The sequence below is a fragment of the Pygocentrus nattereri genome, chromosome 11 (genome assembly GCF_015220715.1).
Source record: "Pygocentrus nattereri isolate fPygNat1 chromosome 11, fPygNat1.pri, whole genome shotgun sequence".
NCBI lineage: Eukaryota > Metazoa > Chordata > Actinopteri > Characiformes > Serrasalmidae > Pygocentrus > Pygocentrus nattereri.
In genome coordinates, this window is record NC_051221.1 from 35539530 (window position 1) to 35555121 (window position 15592).

Here is a 15592-nt window from a genome sequence, read left to right on the forward strand (position 1 = left end):
TTTGTACTTGTGTAGCATTCAGTCAGTGTTTTTCAACAAGTTATTTTACCAGTGCCCATTCACACATTTAACACACGCAGGCATTTCCATATGCTAATAAAAAAAAATAGACAAGTTTCCAGATTCTCATCACACCTTATTTTAACAGTGCTATAGAATCTAATGCATGCTTATGATTTTAGATTTGAAACTATAATGATAACTTCATGCAATAAAATGACATGAAATTGATTGTGTTTGTCCCTCTAGGCAAACTATTTAATGCACGTGTCTTTGCCGAAATCTCTGTACTTGTATATAAACAACGACAGCTAAGACTTGACTGATATAAAAACATTAACACTGAGGATAAAAATCATATATATTTTACATTTTAGGATTTTATTCTTTAATAGCTTTAGTTAAGCAGTGCTGTCGTGACCGGGATCTTACCCATCACACTTCTTAAACTCAATGAAACAATAAAAGTTGCCTTAGGGGATATATTTAAGCCCTGTAGTTATCTATCAGAATACGATCTGAAGTAGGTTGGGCCCTAGTCTTCTCATTTTGGTGCATTCTTGGCCTACAAGAAAACGATACATCTCAGAAGTGAGAGGTGTGACTAGTCACAAAGCAATACAGAGCAAAGCATGATAACTATTTTGTTTGATTTCATTAATAACAAAACGCTAATGACTGAAATGTAGCTGAATGAAAAGTAGATTATGTTACTCGCAAAAATATGTAGGTGTCAACTCATAGTTTATGCCTTCCGGGCCAAGCTACTCATCTCATACTCTGAATTCAGTTCCTGAAGGCCTAATTAGCTAATGAGCTGAATCAGGTGTGTTTAATGAGGCAGTGTGCTGAAGTCTGCAGAGTTTTGGCCCATGAGGACTGGAGCCTGACACATGTGGTTTACATGTATAAAATACACTTTTTCCACAGCGGTCAGACTGTGGGTGGTGGCTTACTGATTGAATTGAAGTATTGCCATAAGCACAGACGAAACCGATGTTGCTACGTGTGAGAAAGAAGCCAATCTATGAAGACGCCAGTCAAAGTGATTTAAAAAGTGTTGTGCTGTAATAACCAGATCGTTTAGGTGTCCGTCTTGTCACAAAGATGCATTAGCAAAGATACATTTACTCCTTAATCTCAGAGATACTTTTTGTTCTGTCAGCTCATTGCTGAATGCATCCTGACTCTACACTCTCTCTCTCTCTGTCTGCCTTTGATTGTGTTTGTTAGAGGCAGTTTAGCTGTTTGAATTGCAAATAAAGTAAAAATTAAAGTGTGATTCTGCTTGAAATAATTAGCATGATTAGTAGAGGATTATATCATAGTAAATCTAGTTGTTGCTAATCATTTTAATATTGAAAAATATGTGTGTCAATTTATGCTTTTTGGAAGCTGTGAATAAAAAGGTTATGGTCTCTAGAGATTGACTTTTATAATTATGCTTGAGTAGGAAAAAAAAATCATGTAAAAGTGCTCAAAAAAAGTACGATCCTTAAAAATGTTGCTTGTTCATATAACTGAGTAGCTGGTCCTAGTTGCTCTGGGCAACACTTGTAACCCTGCAGTTTCACTGATACTAGTGAGATGAGCTAAAACTATGACTATTACAGCATGCTACTCAAGCAAAGCATGACCTGAAATATTTTCTGTCCATAGCGTCACCCCGTGTGTGTGCTGTTGTTTTTTATCAGCAGTGCTGACCTGGAATATTTTCAGTAAAATAAATAATTATATGAATTTGGAGCTATAAATAATAGCGACAGTAGTTAATTAGTGCAGCTCTGCCCTCTTTCTCTGGGCTAAACTCAGTAATCAGTGCATGCAATTTGGGGTTATTCATAATGAAGTTGCTGCAGTCATTTCTGATCCAGAATCTGAGGCGCCATACATTAGGCATCTTAAGAGGCCGCAGAGGGGAGAAAACTTGTCTGGAGCTGAATGGAGCTGTGACAGTATGCCTGGAGCCTGATACTGACTGTCCCTAAATATAAACACTTACACTTCATGCATTTTCTCTCTCTCTCTCTCTCTCTCTCTCTCTCTCTCTCTCTCTCTCTCTCTCTCTCTCTCTCTCCGCTCTCAACAGTTGGGGCACATTTGATTGTATTATTTTTTCCCCCTAGTGTTTTAAACTCAAGCAGTAAAAATTGTACACTAAAATTAGTAACAACTGCCACATGTAACTGTGTTGTCTGTAGAGGATGTTATCTTATTTTCACTTACAAAAGCAACAGAATGATTACAATTATTTGACCCAAGATCTTTAGACTTTTGTAAATTACATGTATATTTAATTCATTTTACAACAGGTTATGCATTTTTTTGTTCTCACTTGTGTGTTTTGTTTTTTTTTTTATTTTACATAAATGCGGATAAACGGGAAAAACATAAGGGTTTTTTTTTCTTTTTGCAAATGTGGTATTGATTGAAAGGGAGATCAGACTTATATGTAGCTCTGGCACACAAACACACGCACACACACACACACACACACACACATATATATATATATATATATATATATATATATATATATATATATATATATAATTGTGGACTAGTTTTTTCAGCATAATCAGCCAAGATTGGTCCATAAACAAATGTAACAGAGACACTTTTAGTTGGTTATTTACTGCATTAATTAGCATTAAAAGCAGCCCACTGCTTTTTCCTGCCTTCACTTGAAATGGTGGTGCAACAACAGTAGCCTCTGGAATTAAATGCAAGAGAAGAGCTCTGCAGCATGTGTAACTGCTTCTCATCAGACGGCAGTCAGTGTGGACGTATTTGAGCGGACTCCGCCTGTTCCCTGTTCACCTGCCATGATGTGCAAAATAAACATCAAGTCTGTTAAGTAACAACTTTTAACCCCGTGACCTCTAGGCTTATTATTTGATTATTAATCTTAAGGCTTAATTAATTCGTAACTACTGTGAAACTAATATGCAAGCTGAGTAACTGAAATGTGAGTCTTCATAAAGATTTCAGGGTTTATAAGGTTAACAAAAATCCTGTTGAGTTCACTTTAAATGGGAAATAAAGCATTATTACAACCTAGAGTTCTGTGCAAATGTTTAGGCACCCTTGGCAAAATTTCATGTTTTGTTTTATGTTGTTATAAGTAAACATAGCCTCTGCAGGAGACTGCTTTGAAGACTAATATTGTTCTGCAAAAGTCAATGCACCCTTACTTATATTACTATATTTGATTAACATTATAAAACATAGATTTTTTTTTTTACAACTGATTTGATATTGTCTGTAAAATAGCCAAATCAGCCGTCACAAATTCATTCAGATTCACCCAACCTTTGCAATTTGGTCCCATCACCATGATTACATCAGCGGTATCTCCACATTAAACATGTAAATTGTATTATTGCATTCACAGTTATTGTGTGTCTTGCTTATGTGTGGTTTTGCGGTGGGGTATGGGGTGTAGTCGATAATCCCAGTATTTTGGTGGTAAGAAATATTGTAGTAATTATTTTTAGATATCGCTTAGCCATAGTTCAGAATCACAGTGTTAGTGGATGTTCAAAATAAAAGCCAAAAAATAAAGCTTGCTAGCACTTTAATTTACTACTGTTCCTCATCTGTCCTGATAATTGATTTTTAAGTTTATGTATAACATTGAAGTATATTTCTGTAGGTTCTTATCTCTCAGAATCCCACTTAGGCCCAATGCCAGTTCTGACTTTTGCCCATACTGTTTGTTTTCTAGTGGTTGAAATCTTTCCCTATGAAATAAAAAAAAGAACATTACTTTATTAACAGGCCGCTTGCGGTGCTCTGTAGACGACCTGCAGTGACAGCAGAGGAGGGTCAAGTTCAGCAACCTCGCTGCTGGGCATCAGTTAAATTTAGAGCATGATGTGCGACAATTATTTATCACTCACAGTTAATTCTACAGTTATAAGAAGCTGAAATCTATGCGCCAGCTTCTTGTTTGAGTTTTCCCCATTCCACCTTAAATGGTTACATTACGGCACCTCTGCTGCACCATTTAAGGTGGAAAAGGAAATTTAGCTAGCTAGCTTACAAGAGATCAGCATACCACCAGCTATTTTTTTAAGCTTGATTTGAAGAGGAACGTATGTAAACAACTTTAAGATAATACAATGGTTATCATGTTTCCACAGGTAAAAAACATTTATAGGTTTCTTTGGTCACTTACGTAACACTCATATTCCACTGAGCCTCTGAAAAACCTCCGTTTGGAGGGCCATGTGGGCCCTAACACTTCAACCTCCCCGTCTAGCTCAACAGAAATTGGGAAACCCTACCCCTAGCTGGAGGGGTAAGGGCTAGGTTGAAATGGGATTGAGCCTTGGTATCTTATTTGTTTGTCCTTTTTTTTTTATCATCAGAACTTTCTACAGTATTATGCAAACATCCCTTCAAAAAAATAAATAAAGTCCTTAAATTTGCATAAATATGTAGAAAGGCTAATCAAGCAGTTAGCTCTTAGCAATAATTAAAAAAAGCTGCGGATGCTGTTAAGAATGAATAACCCTGAGTTTACACTGTCTCTGTGTTTGTCTCCTGTAGTCAAATGCCAGTTGAGGGTCCGGACAAGGAGATGCCCGCTGCCACCTCTTTGCCCGCCAAGCTGGAGCTATCGCCTGTGTGTGAGGCAGCCAGCCCTTCTACTCAGCCTGCTGCTCCTCCCCTCTCACACAGCGAGGGCAGCGCCAGCCTGGGGGAGCCAGAGGAGGACGAGGGCACACATACTCACTCTCACTCTCACTCACCTGCTTCCAGCTCCTGCAGTGCCACCTACACCAACCTGGGTAAGTACTACACATATGCAATTCTCGCTGAATACGTCATCTAGAAGGAAGCCAGTGGCTCCTGATGGTGGGGATTTCATTAGCTCTGAATTGATTTGATTGGCTCTGCTAGCTTACTGCTACAGCAGAAAAGGGCAGTCAGTGTTTTGCCAGAATTCTCTGCTTTCATCAAATAGAGTCTAGGAAACCTTTTATAAATTGTAGGAATAATTTATTGAGAAATGGTGTACTTAAAAGTGCCAGATGCACCTGACAGTGCGAGGTGTATTCAGGCTGAAAGAGAAATTCTAAACACCTGAATACGGGTCCTCAGCACAAGATCTAGGCTCTTCGTAAGACGCAGTTCACCATGTGTATGACGTGTACGACTTAGATAGGACACACGTGTGCACGGTTCATAAATTTGTGTAAGAGCTTGTATTCTACTGAACTTTGTTTGTGTTCCAGTGATTTAGTAAATGGTGCAGTGGTCACTATCATTCTATTTCCACATGACAGAAAATCACTTTTCTCTCATTTCATTAAGCTGAGAATGAAGCTGTGTGTAAAATGCTGTTGCTTGAAGTGCTTGCACATTCTGACGTTTAATTAATTACAGTTTTAGAGCTTTCATACATTGTTTTTAGATACTGTAGACTGTGTTAAGATTAATAAGTAGTCACTGTCATGGTTTTAGTATGTAGAGTTTTTTTACAACATGCAAGGTTATACAAGGTTCATTTCTAGCAGAAATTCTTTGTGATATGTTGTCTAGACCTGCCACAAGAACTGTGTGACTCGAGATTCAACATGCATGTGGACTTTGATTCACGATTTGACTCAGACCCAAGACTTAAGACTTAATTTGTAATTTAAAAAAAAAAAAAAGTACAAACAAACCTGGTTAATTTAGTGCTGGAAACATAAAACATTTTTGTTTCCAATCTTACGTGTATGATTTTGCCTTTGCAGTTCTACTGTGGTCATGAACATTGTTGAGGGTTCAGTACATTGCATTATGGGTATTGTAGTGAATTTACGTTATTACCTTGGCAACTATAGTCACTCATTGACATGTTAACTGTCTGCAATAAAGTGAAACACTTCACTGATATTCAAGTCAAGTCCACCCACTCTTTTGGAATAGAAAAAGGGATACACATGGTTTATTATTATTATTATCCCAGAGCAGCAGCAAAAGGCAAACTTGCTAAGGCTGGGGGCTAGTTATAGGGAAAGCTCCCTTGATTTCTCTAACCGTAGCCTGGACGCAAAATTCAGAAAGGATAAACAAAACTAATTACTTTGTCCTTCTCTTGACAGCTCACAGTGATGCCAGGTTTGATACAGCTTTAAATAACGAGGTTTTGACTATAGTAAAACCCTTTGCCTTAAAGTCAGAACAAAGTGCTAAATGCAGGGTTGAAAGGAAAGAGGTTAATCCAGCAATATCTGATTAAGCTTTAGATGTTTAGTCATTTGGTAGTTTACATCTAGCTGAAGTTGTTTTAAGTTACAGATCAGTTTCCTTTAAAACTTCAGCCAGATTAGCTGTTACACTTCGGACTCCGACTCACACCCCAGAGGCTTGAGACTTGACTCAGACGCTACAATTATTTGAGCTGGCAGCAATCATAGGTTTATGTCAGCAAACAATGTTAGAATTGGGTGCGTTGTCGTCAGTAGGGTTGAGGCAAATACATGTCAATGGAAGAAAGCAGTAAAGTTCCATTTTTTGGACGTCTTGAGTCTTAAACAACGCAAGTTCTAACTTCTGACTTTAAGAGGACAGCAGTGAGTATTGTTTGTTTATCTGAGCTCAAATTGTGTCTGTTGTCTGTTGGGAGCTATTAAGTATGAATGCTTATCTAATTTGGCTTTTTAGGTTTGCACTTTAATACAGTTTAACTGTCCTTCAAAATAAAAAAGAAGAATTGTTGATCATAATTATTTATATGATAGTTAATTGTCATCTAAAACTCCATGAACATGAGAGAACTAATGTTACCATCTATGTATACTGTGATGTCTTCTAAGTAAGTTCCGAAGAATCTCAGATGCTGTTTATCTGTTACGGGCCAGAGCCAACAAGCCATTATTATATCATTTATTGACTTTCCCAGCTGCAGACTCGGCCCTGCTGGCTGCTGATGAGTAATAGTGGCAGCGCTGGAACGTGCTTTACTGAAACTGAGTTCATTTGGCGCCATCTCCAGAGAGGGGAAAAGCTTTAATTCCCGTCTGAGTTGGGCCTGTTGAACATGTCTAAACAGCAGCTGGAGAGGGTTAGCCTTTCTCTCTCTGACTCACATATGCATGCATACTAGGTGTATGTGCCTGCTGTGGTGAGGAGAGGAGAGCAGGTGAGGGGTTAGAGCTGGCGACTAAAGCGTGTAGCTGTGGATCAGACAGGATGATTTCTCCAGCTGCTTTAGCAGATCCTGGCACTGTCAGACTCCTCTATTCTCTGTTTTCTCTTTAGTTTTCGAGTGAGTTAGTGTAGATGTTGAGTAGACGTTACATGGCTGTACAGAAGAGTTATTCTTTGTACTTTGTACTTGGTGTAATGCATGCAAGCACATGCTTGTTCTCTAACTCTCATACACACAGCCACACAGTGTGGGGAGGGAGAGCAGCTGACTGACTCTGTCTCAGATAGAGCTCAAACAGAGCAGGAATCTCTCGCTCTCTCTCCGTCTCTCTCTCTCTCTCCGTCTCTCTCTCGCTCTCTCTCTCTCTCTCTCTCTCTCTCTCTCTCTCTCTCTCTCTCTCTCTCTCTCTCTCTCTCCGTCTCTCTCTCTCTCTCTTGAGCTCTCCCCCTCATATTCTACTGGGGGAGTGTGTTTTCCCAATGCTAGCTTCTCTCTGAACTCTGGACTCAGAGAGTAGCACAGAGGAGGTAAGTCTTCGCTTCTCTTCTTCTGCTCCTTAGTTCTCTTCTGTGTTTTTTCTCTAGTTCTCTTCTCTGCTCTACTCTTTCTCTTTCATTTCTCTCTCAGTTCTCTCTTAGCTACTCTTCAGGTCTGTCGTCGTCAGTTCTCTTCTCCACTCTTCTCATCTGTTCTCTTCTCCTCTCCTCAGTTCTCTTCTCTACAGTTCTCTAAAGTTCTTTCTCTGCAGGTCTCTCCTCCTTTCTTTTCTCTATGCTGTGCTGTTGCTGTATTGTTTCTTTACTCAAGGCAATTTGAGTAAATCAGTCAGTGTTCAGAATAGTATTTTGTCCATAGATTCATGTGGCATACATTTGTCCATGAGTGATAATGGCAAGTAAGGAACATCAGAGGAAGAACTTAAACATGTATTGGCAGCTTTTGGTGTGAGTGTAACTGTATAAGAGCATCATAAATTGTCATTTAATGACAACAACTAGACATAAATGAATGATATCATAGCTTTGGTCATTTTAGTGTGTTTTATGAAGTTTTGTGTACAGGCCATATCCTTTCACAGTTATAAAGATGAAGACAAGAAAATTTAAAGAAACTACCAGCCATTTAGAAATCACTGCAACACTTTTTGGACTGTAGCACATTTGAACAGTTTTGAAGAAACAGGTTCCTCTGATCTCTGTTGCTCACCAGAGCGATTCACTGAGCCAGTTCAAAGGTACTTTCTATGATTGAATTTCACGGTTTTGCTGTAAAGCTTGAAGAGAGGCAGTGTAAGTACAAGAACCAGCACTTAAAGAAAGTTTTAGAGATCCATGTTGGCATTCTCATCATTTACAAATAATGGAACCAGAAACCTGCATCTTGATTAAGAAAGCTTCTTTGAGCTCTCAAGCATATCTAGAAGAGTTTATTTTTAGAATTATTTTTATAATTAACGTAAAGTGTAAACTTCATGTAAACAAGTCGCTTTTAAAATGTGTTTGGCTTGAAATAATGGGAAGGAGGTATCAGCAGTAGAAGATGCCAGCAAAAGATTTGAATTAAAAAGTAATTAATTGCATTGGCAGGAGGGTGTGGGGAAATTTGAGGCTTTGGCACATTTTCCCATGAGGCTTTGGCCCTGGGCTCACACTGCTGAAGCTGCAGTGTTTACTGACCCTCTGACTGTCTGTATGACTGCAGTGCAGTTTTAAACCGTCTCTATGTATTAGTCACAGGTGGAGAATGGAGAGTTAGTGCTGTTTTTCTTCAGATTCTTCTGTTTTTAAATACTTAGTTGAAGAATATTCTTTAGTTGATGATCTACACTTACCTCTGTAAAGGCTTTTTATTTTTGCCGAGTCTTGGCAGTTCAAACTTGAAACCTTCCACGATTGTGGTGAATTCTAACCGCCACACTCAAAGTTCATGCTACAGGTTTGATATGAACTTATTCCTGACATAAGGAACCAGCCGGGGTCTGTATATTCAGTCTTTTTCCCCCTCTCTCACTCCCTTCCCTGCCTTGTTTACCTCTCAGTTTCTGTTCTGTCTTAATTTACTTTGTGCTGCATCTTTAAACTGACTCTGTTAAGGTCCACCAGCTCCACTTTCACTAATCTCAGTTCGTTTAGACGATAATTAAGGGCATCATTTATATTCACACTCACATTTCTGCAGCTGTTAGCATGAACCCTGCTTTTTAACCTTGGTGGTGCTCAGTGTGCTCCTCGTGCTGAAATCAGAACTGAGGGAAGAAGTAGCAGAGCTCACTGTTGCTTTTCATTGCAACTGTCATGTTAACAGGTCTGAGCATTCACGCAGACTGTACAAGACTTGTCTCAGGCATTTACAAAGAAGATGATGAGGGTTAGCTGATGTAACAAAGCTGGCAATTGGCATTCTCCTTCAAGCATGTTGAGCTGTCCATTGACATTGCATTAGTGGGAGTTTAAAAAGATGGAGAGGCGTATGCTTACCTTCATCCCTTCACCCTCCTAGCACTAACAATATGATGAGAATGGGGGAGACCTACCCAGTGGGTGGAAGGAGACACTACTAACTAGAGGAGAAAATTGGGGAAGATGACAAAGACAAAATCTTCAGTTCATGTCTATTATCAAATGAAATACTAGCTTCATGTCACACAGGGGTAGTATGCGTGGAACAGGCCTCACGTCTGATACAATAGAGTTTACAGTCTTGCCTAAAACATAATTGATCAAGACATTTTTGGTGTTTCTTTAGAGTTAATGAGTAATCTCAAAAAGACTTAAGTGGTTTCTGACTCTGTATGACATACCTTTTATATATAAAAATGGACAACAGTGTGTTGTGTAGCTCAAATCAATAGTACTAGCCAAATTGAACCCTGATTTTTGTTTGTATTTTTCCATATTTATAGATACAGTATGTCATAGAGGCTCCTTACAGCTTACATTAATATGCATTTTCAGGAATCATGTAAACCAGATGTGAACACCCAGTAAGCACTGTGATTGGATAATAATCCCATCACTCACACCGCTTTTGGAGGTGGTCAGAAATGACCACATCACTGAAAAATTGAATGGAACACATTATCTATATCCATCTACAATTACGTGAGCAGAAATATGTTTGCCAAGTTCTGACCAGCAGGTGGAAAGATAAACAAGGACACACAAAGAAAATGACATAAACAAGTCTGCTTGAGATTCATAACAACTCAACACAATTTGAGTCCATTTGCATGATCCTAATTTGTTGTTTGAGTAGAGTTTGCATGCTTTTAAGTTTTCCTGTGCAAAATTTTAAAAGCAAACTTTGGACAATTACCAGTCTTGGCTGATAGGCTACATGTGGAGTAACAGGAACAATGTGTACATTTTATGTTTTACTGAACTTTCCCTTTAAACCTAGCTCTTCTGGCACATTAGCCACAAATCCTTGGACTTCTTTGATGAAATATTCGTCACTTAAAAGGGGGGTTGGTCATAAGAGCATCTGAGGCAGCTGCAGATTGAGATTAGAGTGGAGATTATGCCTCCCTCAGATGGATTAAAGTGGATTACAGAACGGCTGATCATTGATGGTACTCTGTTCTAAGGATTTCTCCATTTTTCCTTAATTTAGTCTACGAGGACCGTGCAGGTCTGGGTTTTGTGGTAGTGCTTGGAGCATTTGTGACCTGCAAGGATTTAAATAGAACATAGAGGTACAGATATGTCATGCTACAGGTGTAGAGGGTAGTGGTCTGTTTTTTTCATAGTTCAATAGGTTTTTAAAATGAAGCACAGTGTGAACAGTAACTATTATTGACCACTTTTTTCACTCTACTGTCTCGTTCTGAGAAGCTTCAGCTGTGAAAATGTGTGAAGAATCATAAATTTAAAGAAATACAAAACAGCACAATGCTGTATTTTCCTAACACTCCTGCTGTGTGCTAGTGCTGCTGTTTGTCTTTCTCTCTGCTCTGCAAAAGCTCCGCATCGGTCCATTCCCAGCAGGCTACAGAATCAGGGCAGAGTTAACTAAAGCCCTCAAACTCAATCCCAGAGAGAAAGAGAGGGGGCGAGGTAGAGAGATACAGACAGATGGAGAAACGTTAATGGAAATCAATTCAGTGCTTGCTCTATTGGCATTCCTGTTAGTTTTACCCATATAAACTGAGCTCTGGACATCTGAGGCTCAGCAGGACACTTCACAACTACATGACTACATGTTTTATTGATAGAGCTGTAGGGCATAGATACAACAATCAGACGCCTTGTTTTCACGGACTGTGCTGGACTCTGTTCCGTGGTGGGCTGCCACACTATTTCTGAAATTCTCTTGATGTTTGTGTTTATGAACTATTTCTTAGTGTGAAACTGGAACAATCTTTAAGAATGTTTGAATTCACTCGTGGTCTCTCTCCTTCTCTCCTCTCTTCTTGTTTGTCTGTCTTTGTCCCGCTCTTTCTCTCTCATTCTTTCTTTCTCTTTCTCTCTCTCTCTCTCTCTCTCTCTCTCTCTCTCTCTCTCTCTCTCTCTCTCTCTCTCATTTTAGGTCAGTCCAGGGCCAGTATGATTCCCCTGAAGCATCCCAGGCACCCTAAAGCCTCTGATGACACTCTGCACTCTGAGCCTGAGGGTTCTGATCCTGGCTCTAAAGCCACTCCTCCTCCACTACCTAAGAAAGCCGTTCCTCGAGCCCATACAGAGCCATCTCTGTCCAGAGAGTCTGCAGCTCCACGGCCGCGTGGCGAGGCCAAGCCAGGCGGCACCAGTCTGAGTGTAGCCAATCCGCTGTACGACCTAGACTCCACCTGGGAGACAGCCAGTCAGAGCTCCTCCCTCAGCTCCGATGCCCGGCAGCTTGATGAGTCCGGAGATTCTCTGGAGCGACCCACAGGGGGGCGAAGTCTGTCGTGTCTTACCAACAGTGGCTCAGCACAAGGTCGGGAGAGGAAGGCCAGCGAGCGCAGGGGCTGCCGCAGCACAGAGAGCCTGACAGCCAGAGGGCGCTCATCTGGCAGGTAGGGATGCAGTGGTTGGTTACATGTGATTCAGAGGAGCGTGTGCTAGCCTTCACCCTCCTAGGATAAATAAATAAAATCTGCATGTTTAAATTTGCATTTGAACATCGTATCAAGAAAATCTTTTCAATTGGTTATGAATAGTAAATGGAGACATAAAACGCAATAATTCTAAAATCTAAATAATTTTATAACTTGGAGCCCTGAAAAATGTCACAGAGGGTACGTATTTGTCTTAGTTTTCTTTGGAATATTTCCAGATAGCTCTACCTAAAGGGGAATTTCACTGGTTCTTCAAAAGTTTCTACATAATTGAATCATTGCAATGTAAACAGTTATTTAGAATGCTTTGATGTGAAATTTACAAGCCCAGATGTCTACACTGAAGGTGATAGAAATTAGGTGTCTACAAATATAGTCATTGTGTTTAATAATCATTAAAAACATGAGTTTTATATGTAATTTTGATAATGGGAGAAGATTGTGGAAACCCCCCTAAAAAATACATTTTCTTTGAGGACTATTTATGCAATGAATGTATTTTTAAAAATGCACTTTAGCCAAAATCCTTTCCATACAGCTATCTTAAAACAATGTCTCAGGCATCAGCAAATGTATTTGTAACCATTTCATATAAACTGTTTTTGTAAAGGGGTCCACCACTGTGAGCAATTCTGTAAATTTCTCTAGAATGCAGCATTTCACATCAAACCACTCTGAATGATTTTATTTCAACTTTAATAATTATATTATGCAGACATTTTGAAAAATCATTGGAATTCCATGCTAATGTGAAGTATAATATCAGATGCTAAAAGCAGTAGTAAGGATAAAATCATAACTATACCCATCCTAATGTGCAGGGGCAGAGATGGCGGCAGTAAGCCCCAGAGGCAGGCTCTCTATAAAGGCATAGATAGCTGGGAGGAGGTGGTGGGCCGCATCCGCAGCCTCCACACAGAAACCCTCTGTAAACTGGCCAGCCGCTGCGAGGATCGCTTCATGGCCGGCCAGAAGGACCATTTACGCTTTGGTACGGACAGTTGGTCACACTTCCGGCTGACCACAGGCAAGCCCTGCTGCGAGGCAGGAGACGCTGTCTACTATACTGCTGCTTACGCAAAGGACCCACTCGTCAACTACGCCGTTAAGGTAGATCACTTTCCACTCTGTACATGGGTTAACAGCGAATGATTCCATTATCTGAAGAATATATATATCAAAAGAAATACATATATATATATATATTTCTTTTGATTTAATTACTACTTGTAAAATATCTTTATGTTATTATTATGTTTTTACAATACTTTGCTTCAGGATTTTATTATTTTTGTCTAAAACCTTTGGCTCAAAATTAACTCCTTATCTTAGCATTGCCTCACATCCAACCTCAGATCCAGACACAACTATTGGAAGTGTAGTTTGTGGTTGAATGACAGTTGAGTGGAGTTATTAGTATTCCTAAGAGTAGGCGAGACGAGCAGACTGTGGATGACAGCGAGAGCTGTATTATTTACATGAGAAAACCTTTAGTGTCGCAGCACATCAAAGAGTTTTCTACATTAAAGAGTAGTACTTGTTTTTCCCTTACACACTCTCATAGATAAACAACCGCAGCATCTGCATGGAGACACTTGCAAAGTCCCAAATTAAAAGCCACCCTCTGCGTCCCACCCCCTTTCCACACCCCAGCTCATCCACCCCCTCCGCTCAAACCGTCACACACCGCATGTTTTATTCATAAGCCTCAAATGACTTGGCAGAACATTATTATCGAGCTACTGTTCTGGGGAAAAATGAACTGGATGTTTTGGTCCTTATGCCGTTTTAATGACAAATGGTCTGATCAAAGATCCTTCTGCTTGTTCAGTCTAAGCATTCCATGTTCCACTTTTCGTTGAGGTGTGCACTGCAGTGTGCACTCAGTGAGCACAGTGAAACGATTTTTTTATTTATTTATTTTTTTATTCACGCAAAGTATTATATTCACAAAGATGGCATATTAGCAATGGGAGGCAGACTGGATACGTTAGGTTTTTTTTTTGTAGGTTGACAAACTGCTTTTACTGTGTGGATTTTAAAAGGAATAGATATTTATGTATTGATTATATATCGTCTTATATACACATGTATACCTATGTTCATATATGGACCCTAAACTGCAAAAACAGCTTGTTCGAATGCACACAAAACTCTTCACATAAACGTATATCCACTTATTCAGCCCACAGCTGCTTAGCCCTGACAATTCATACTGAAGTTATAATGTGTGTGCAAGCTCAGCTTTTGGAATTAGGTGCAATACAAGGCAGCCAATCAGAACAGAGCTCTTTTAAATACATCAGTCTTAAAGACCCAGAAAAAATAACAGCTGGTTTATTCTTGGGAATAAAGCGAGGTTAGAAAATGATTGTGTAAAAAATAATGAATGTATTTAATGATGAAAAATTAAATACGATAAAAATGTATCATATGGGCCCTTTAAGACATTTCCATGCTATGTGATATGTTTTATTTCTGTGGGATTTGGATTTTGTTATTTATTGTCTACTGCATGCACACGTCACTACATCTTATAAGGAGGCCAATTGTGCTCTCACTGATTCATGATGTCCCTGGAAGGAGAACCAATTATGCCCTTATCAACTCACAGTATGTTGACAGTATGTTGAAACTTTAGACAGACATGCCACATTCAGTGTTCTTCTAGTACTGACAATATCCACATGCTTAGAAAAGCTTATCTTGATATAATTTATTGTGATAATGATATTATGTCATCACATTGTCCACCCCAGCCATTCTCCATTATACCCCACTAACTACCCTCCGTTGCTGCTGCATATACGTACTACATAGCTCTTCCAGCATCTCACCTGTATCCTCACTACCTCTATTGTGCCCATGTGTGCATTTGTATGAAGTTGCAGTGAAAGTTCGCCGAATTGGTGTACAGAGTTTTCGTAATTAAAGGGGAAGAGATTTAAAGTTTTATTGATCAGCATGCAGCTCAGTTCTGTCCTTAAGGGCGTGATTTCCTCCCCTCACTGACTTGGAGATACATGCAGAAGAGCAGCTGGGAGATGAGAGGATAGATAAGATGACTGCTGTGGCTTTGATCAAACTAAGAGAGAGAGAGAGAAAGAGAGAGACAGGGGGGAGGGGGGGGATGGAGGGGGAACAGGGCTATTGGGAGAGGCTGTCACTTTGTGTTAAAGCTCGGAGGAGCCGTTCAGCCCACGCTCAGCCCTCCTCATCTGAGATCTATAGCTCAAAGAATAATAAGCCCCGTCATCAGGCAAAATGAGACGGAGCTAGCGGAACATCTCTTTCCTGTCACAGTCCCTCAGCTTTCAGAATGTTCAGAAGTTGCTCCAGGCAACGTAGCTGATCAGGCAGCTCATAATCACGACTATTAACATGTGTACCTGTCTCTAAGTGATGCT

General features: G+C 39.7%; 1 protein-coding gene across 3 annotated transcripts in view; it reads left to right on the plus strand.

Moving 5' to 3' along the window:
* peak1 (pseudopodium-enriched atypical kinase 1) overlaps nt 1-15592 on the plus strand; it is a 121448-nt gene that overhangs the window by 97843 nt on the left and 8013 nt on the right. For all 3 annotated transcript variants that reach the window (XM_037542770.1, XM_017714980.2, XM_017714981.2), the window contains 3 exons: nt 4555-4796; nt 11675-12143; nt 13007-13295. In XM_037542770.1, the coding sequence (XP_037398667.1) occupies nt 4555-4796; nt 11675-12143; nt 13007-13295 (1000 nt within the window). The remainder of the gene's footprint in view (nt 1-4554; nt 4797-11674; nt 12144-13006; nt 13296-15592) is intronic.